General features: G+C 52.0%; 1 protein-coding gene across 1 annotated transcript; it reads left to right on the top strand.

Annotated features, from left to right (window-relative positions):
- Positions 1 to 1,667: 1,667 nt before the first annotated feature.
- On the top strand, positions 1,668 to 5,118 carry LOC141278926 (spermatogenesis-associated protein 31A6-like). The gene is made up of 5 exons (XM_073805695.1): positions 1,668 to 1,721; positions 2,309 to 2,369; positions 2,647 to 2,919; positions 3,047 to 3,479; positions 3,826 to 5,118. The coding sequence occupies exons 1-5, from the start codon at positions 1,670 to 1,672 to the stop codon at positions 5,014 to 5,016; spliced, it is 2,010 nt and encodes a 669-aa protein (XP_073661796.1). The 5' UTR covers positions 1,668 to 1,669; the 3' UTR covers positions 5,017 to 5,118.
- Positions 5,119 to 6,581: the final 1,463 nt, after the last annotated feature.

Genomic DNA, 6,581 nt, shown 5'->3' with positions numbered 1-6,581 from the left:
GTATAATGCTCTAGGTGTGGCACATCTCCATTATTAGGAGCCCAGTCAGGCTCAGCAGTAGGAACTGTCAGATTTACTTCTGGAGTTCCATCTGGATCTGCTAGATGAAGCTGGTGTGCTTCCTCTCTAGTCCTGTCAATGACCGTCCTTCTTTCATCTCCAGGAAGCATCATGCTCATAAGAGTATGAACGTTTTCCCAAGAGAGATGGTGAGTAGCAAAGATGGACGTGAAAGGTTCAGTCATATGTAGGGGGTCCTCTCAGGAAGGAGGGCTATGGTTTTTCTAATTAAACTAATCTGAAGTTGAGAACTGAAATGTAAATATGCGAGATGAAAAAACGATGGAATTGTGAACAAAGGAGATTCTGAGAGTATAAATCACTGGGAAACGGCCAAAATCCTGGGAGAATTTCAGAGTTTCAAAGGCTATGAAAATGGTGGGTTCAAGCCGAGATCCCCAAGAGATCTGAGGAACCAGGAAAAATGTGATTTCCAGGTGGAATGAATAGAAAATTGACTAAGGTCTAGAAGACCCACGAGGGTGGAGGGATAGAGCTGTGGGGCGGATGTTTAGGGAGGGGCCGTGGTACAGCCTCCTCCTCTATGACTCCCTCCCACACCCTCAGGAGCCCTTTGTGACCAAACCACAGCTCTATGATGTAGGCCTAGGGCTTTAGTCTCCAAGTACATGCCCTGTGCTCAGTTGCCTGCTGGCAGCCCTGTGATTCAGATAATGGAGAATGCTCTTTCCTCTGAAAAGCACTTTTGATACTTGGCAGTACTCCAGTTGCACTCTCTGTGTGAGTGACATCATCCTAGCCTTCCTGTGTGGACTGGGGCTCTTTTTCCTGTTACTCCGCTACCTCGAGAATAATGTATCTTCACCACCTCCTAGGAAACATGAAAACATCAGGAAGGTAAGGAACCCTTGGGCCAGACCCACAAGCACATGATCCTCTCTTCTTTTCTATTGTTATTTCCACTTTTCTCAGTCAACTACACAGACTCCTGAAATGGGAAAGAATAGGACATCTACTCTCAAGTATAGAACATCATCCCTGTAAGGACACAAGCCAGCCTGGGCAGGGGATAGAGTGAACACTAGGATTTCTATCCAAAGGTCTCAGACCAGTTGCCCAGGTATGGTAGAGGGCTCCAGGGCAAGTCTCACACACAGTGACCGGAGGTCGAGCACTGGATACCGAGTTCAATCTCAGCCAGAGGACAGGCCCGTGAGCACTGGATCACCAGCTGTGAACAGGTGTCTCGGATGAGGGCTGATCTGCGGGCAGTGCTGAGGCCCTGAGAGCCTCAGAGCTGGCGCTGAAGTGGCCCTGGCCTTGGGAAGCAGAGACCCACCTGCTGGAGCTCAGATGAATCCGTAGTGCAGAGCATGTGTGTGTGTTTTGAGCAGAGGAACAGTGACGAAAGAAATCCAGGGTGAATCTCACATTGAAAATCCTTCTTTATGTTCTTCAGAGAAGGAAAACAGAAAATATTTTTATCCTCTTTAAAAATGAGTGAAAGGAAAGAAAACCCACAGAGCTCTGTTAGTTAAACGTAGAAAGTCATATTATGTTATGGACACTGAGTGTCTGATGCTTGTCTAGAGAGGGGAGAGTGAGAATTGGGTCCCAGGTCCTCATTTGTTCTGTCTCTCAGCATCAAATGGAGCCGAAGGGGAGATGCAAGATTAAAGAGAAAATGAGAGCTGTGAAAGGTAAGTTGTGCCATTCATCCCTGTGTGCCCCGAGGGTTAGCCCCCATCTCTCCCAGCCCTGAGGGCCCAGCTCCACAGGCTCCGAGGAGGCCAGGGGCAGGGCCTGTCCCTCAAGAAACAGAACCCTCAGGGAGGCTCCTGGGAAGGAGAGCAGGACCACCCAGATACCTCCCAGATTCCATGTGCACAATGAAGTGGTAAGGGGCCTGGAAAAGGGTGTGGCCCAGCAGGGGTGTGTGGGCTACAGTGGACCAATAGCGCCTGGGTTGGGAGGTGGGACCTCCAGGTCCAACCGTGGACAAGTTGTTTAACTTTGCTCAGATTCCTCTGCAAGGTGACCCCTGCCCATTCTCCCCCACATGGAGGATGTGAGGGCCGCAAGGGGTAATGGATACGGAAGTACTTTGTAAATGATAAACCCTTTCATGAGCTTCGCCATCACTGTCAGGGATCACGTGGCTTTGGAAGCTGGTGCCTGGGCTGCAATCTCCCAATGGTGTCCCCTTAAAGGGACACTGCACTCAGCCTCCTGTAAGACCCCCTAGGCCCTTGCCTTCACCATCGTGACCCACTCTGCTGATTTCCAGCTTGCAGAAATTCCCTGAAAGAGCTGGAAAAGGCTCGGGACCTGATTTCACTTCTGCAAAGGTAAAGAATCTTTCCCTTCTCTCCTGGGTTCTTCTTCCACCCAAAGCCTATGGTGTGACACCTGGGCTGCAGGGAGCCTGGGGCTGAAATGCGAGGGGGAGCCCTGAGGACAGCGTACGTCTAAAGTCCTGGGGTGAGGGACAGCAGGAGCACTGTGAAGTCAGCATGGGGGCCGTGGAGGGCCGTGGGGCCACAGGTGCCCACCCCTGCCTGCCCTGCCCAGCCCTCCTGGCCCTGGGGGCTCCTGGCTGCAGCTTGTGCCTCATGTCTCCTGCAGCCACCTGCACAAGCTCCCTGACAAGGGCGGCTTCCATCAGCTCTCCTGTCAAGACCCCCTTGGTGAGGTGGGCAAAGCAGCGCCTGCTGCAGCCCACCAGCCCTGCAGGGAACCTGCAGAAGACGATGTTCCTGCCGTGTGCCCATCAGCTGCCCTGGTTCCTCTGACCCAGGGCTCTTTACCTGTGGCCTCCAACCCTGTCAACAGAACCTCAAGACCAATCCAACTTGAAGAGAGTCACCCTTGGCACTGTGGCAAAGAGCTCACCTCCAGGTAATTCTTTTTTGGCATCTACCACTGCAGCCATCTTGAGTCTTGGCCTCGCACGCTATCACATTTTGTTCCTGTCCTTCTGGTGGAAGATTACCAAGGCCTTGTTCTTCCCCACCGCATCACAGAGTAAGTCCTGGCAAGAACACCTGTCCCACCAGCCACCAGGGGCCCCGTCCTCGGGAGGGCCCACAGACAAGCAGGTAGAGACTGGTAGCCCCTTATTTGTCAACCCTGAAGTCCAGAAGCTGCTGGAGCTTCTAATCACCAAGAAAGTAAAACTAAACACTTGTAAGGAGAAAGAAAAGGATGGGTCATTCTCAGAACAAATGAGCTCAGACTACCACCTGAACACTTTAGGGAATATGTGGAAATCACTGGGTGCTGAGCAGGACAACACAACCCCTCAATCTTTCTGGAACATGAAAGACAACACAGAGCAGCTAGAGCAGCTACCTGGTCCTCAGCAGCTCTTACACTCCGAGGTCTTGAGGGACCACTTGGAACAGAAATACAGCCAGCTCTACTGGGGTCTCCCCTCTCTGCACAGCGAGTCCGTGATGGTTGTTAGGAGCCCTGCTCAACAGCAGGCACCCTTTGTTTTATTCAGTGGAGTTTCTCATGGCTTTTCAGTTTCAATTCAACCTAGAATACCTTTAGGTGCTTCCCAGGCCCCAGTCTTGCCCTGCCAAAGGGTTCCACCCCAGCCTTTCACTCAAAACTTGCCTCCCTGCCAGCCCCCACCTCTGGCTCAGATCCAGGCCCAGCCCTACCTCCCATCTTCTCTCCTATCCAGACCACCTTATTCTCCACCCCAGATGAGTACCTGTGGACTAGACTGTCCTACATTTCAGAACAAGACACTATATTTTATCCCAACTGAAACTCAATGTCTGCCCCTTGTTGCAGAAGCAACTGAAAAGTGGGGAGCCTTCACCCTCTGTGGTCAAAAGATCTCAGAAAGGCTTTAACCAACTCATTCTCACCCTTCCTCAAGACAGGGGACGCTCCCAGGCCCAAAGGTCAGCAGTTTCCTTTCATCATGAGGACTTAATTGGCCCTGATCTCCAGAAGCAACATCTTCAAAAGAGGCTCATCAAAGAGCAAACCAAGAGGGGCCTGGCCCGCAGTATCCACCTGTCTCCGTCTCTGGAATTGAGCTCCTCTCAGTGCCAATTTTTAGGGACTTATCAGGCACAGGGCAAGCAGGGACCCTGGCAGCCCTCTGCTTTTACAGGCAAAAGGAGACTGGACCGACAGAAGACAAGGTCCAGGTGTCCTAGGAGATCCCATAGGAAGGGTCAAATGCAATTCCAACCAGGGCAGGATTTCGGCAAGGGTCTAAGGCCATGTCTGAGGAGGATCTCAAAAGCTTCCTCCAGGACCAGCCTCCCAGTGAAGTTTCTGCTAAGAAACTCTGAAAAGGAGTCAGAAAGATACTTGATGAGCCCCTTGAAGAGTAACTCTGGAAACTGTTTACCCAGTAGCCCAGAGCAGAAACATCTAGAAAAATTCTTGAAAGCCCATTTGAGCACAAAGTTGAGGCAGATTAATCAAGGTATGACGCCTGTGATGGTGCGTCAATCCTGGCTTGCCGCCAACTATGCTTCTTATAAGCCCCACCCTCGCCAGGAAATCAGAAATCTAGCATCCTCAAAGTATTGGAAACCCTGTGTAAACTCCTCCCGTGAGCTTTCCTTCCTCAGTCCAAGCATTCGGCAGATGCTGGAAGCACATGTTATAAGGTGGCGGGTAAGGCACAGGTGGGGCTTACCCAACCAGGCCTTTGAGCCCATAAATCTCAAGCCGGGTGGGGCTCAACCCTTGTCCTCTCCAAGGTCCACCTTTTCCCCCTCTGCCACCTGTCAATCTAGAGCACACTCAAAAGCCAACTTGGCTAATAAGCTCTCTGGAAAACCTCAGCCCCATCAGGGAATGAAAGTGATAACAAAAGCAACAGTCCCCACCCTGGTGAGTCCCCTCCCTGTTCCCTCACCTGAGCATACAGAAATCCAGAGGGCCCTGGGAAAGACTTCACCTGGTGACAGGTATGGGCCCTCAGAGGCCCCTCTGAATGGACAGGAGGGCAGACTGCCTTAGCAGATGCCCACAGTCAACCTCATGGGCAGAAGCTGGGAGAATGGGACTGTCTTGGGGTTTCCAGCCACTAGGAAAACCCTGTCACCACCAACAAAGTCACTTGCCCAACCTCCAAAGGAGCCATGCCTTAAAAACACAGGTGGCTCAAGGCCGTGCCACTGGTGAGCTCCTTCCAGACTCTCACAGTGACATCCTCCTTCAAGACTATGCCATTAGCATGCCCCTCCAGGACTTTGCCACCAATGTGCTCCTTCAGGACCATCACACTGATGTGCTCCTTTCTTCACACATCTTGGCTTCTCACAGGTCTCTTTCTAGTTCCCAGAGGGAACATGCTAGTGAGGACGCACCAGCTTTCCAGGTGGTGCCATATGACCTCAACGTCAGGGAACAGAGCAGCCGGGGGCAGCAGACATTCAAAACACCACAACTTCAGGACCCATTTAAAGGCCAGAGGGAGATGTCTGCCCCAACTGAGGAGTGGAGGGACTTTCAGAGGCCCCAACCAAAAGAGCATGAAGAAATGAAGAGCCAGAGGGAGATGCTCGCATCAGCTGAGGAGTGGAGGGGTTTCACGAAGCCCCAACCAGGACAGCATGAAGAAACAAAAAGCCAGAGCAACGTGCCTGCCCCAGCTGAGGAGTGGAGGTGCGTTAGGAGCCTCCAAGCAGAACATGAAGAAACGAGAAGCAACCAGGAACAACAGGAACCCAGGACACCAAAAGTTAGGGACCCGTGGAAGGACCAGTTTGCCTCGACTGAGGGGAGGGAGGATAATTGGAAGCCCAAACCAGGAGAGTATAAAGAAAGGTCTTCAGGACTAAAGGCTTCGCAAGCAAGTGGGATGAGCCACGCTTCTCAGGTCAGGGAAAGAGGAGAGTCCCTTGGGAGCAAACATCCCCAGCTCTCACCAGGGAAGAGACAGCTTTCACCAGAAAGCCAAAAAAGGATGAGGCAGTATGTCAGCCACGATAAAAAAGGCAAAGGAATAGAAGAATCCCTTCAAAAAGGCAAGCCTGCATCAGCCACCGCTCACCAGCAGAAACCAATCAAAGGCAAACCTGTTGGAGAGAGCAGGGCTATTGACCCTTGTGCGACTGCAAGAGCTTTTGGACAGGTCCTAAGAGAGAAACTGGGGCTTCACCAAGGACTCTGTGCCTCAAAGTTAAATCTGCACCCAGAACAGCTCCAGGCCCCAGCACAGGGGCATTCCCACCACCACAGGGTTCTCTCCTCTTCAGAACAGAGAAGGTTGCTGAAAGATACAGCCTACAGTCACCAAGCCAGCCCCAAGGACCACAGCTACCTTAACAAGAGCAGGCATACCACAGGCAGGGGCGACAAGTTAGCCTTCCCACCCAGGGAACTGGAGTCCCCAGTCAGACGCCGCCAGCATGGACCAAGGCTGGCCGGTGACTCAGGCCACCTGCGCCATCACCCAGCATGTCCTCAAAAATGTGTTCCCTCTGGTCAGCCAGAGTGTGCTTCTCATGCCTTTCCTGGGGGGAAAGTGGTGCCAAAAAAAGTTCAGTTCATGGAAAGAAAACCTGCTTCTTCTCACGTTA

This window comes from Tursiops truncatus, chromosome 6 (genome assembly GCF_011762595.2).
Source record: "Tursiops truncatus isolate mTurTru1 chromosome 6, mTurTru1.mat.Y, whole genome shotgun sequence".
NCBI classification, from domain to species: domain Eukaryota; kingdom Metazoa; phylum Chordata; class Mammalia; order Artiodactyla; family Delphinidae; genus Tursiops; species Tursiops truncatus.
This window is presented reverse-complemented; position numbering and strand designations above follow the sequence as displayed.

Excerpts from the sequence above, each read along its gene's own strand:
- LOC141278926 (XM_073805695.1), top strand. The coding sequence starts at position 1,670 with ATGGAGCCGAAGGGGAGATGCAAGATTAAAGAGAAAATGAGAGCTGTG. Across the intron at positions 1,722-2,308 it reads GAAAATGAGAGCTGTGAAAG|CTTGCAGAAATTCCCTGAAA; the intron begins GTAAGTTGTGCC and ends GCTGATTTCCAG. Across the intron at positions 2,370-2,646 it reads CTGATTTCACTTCTGCAAAG|CCACCTGCACAAGCTCCCTG; the intron begins GTAAAGAATCTT and ends TGTCTCCTGCAG.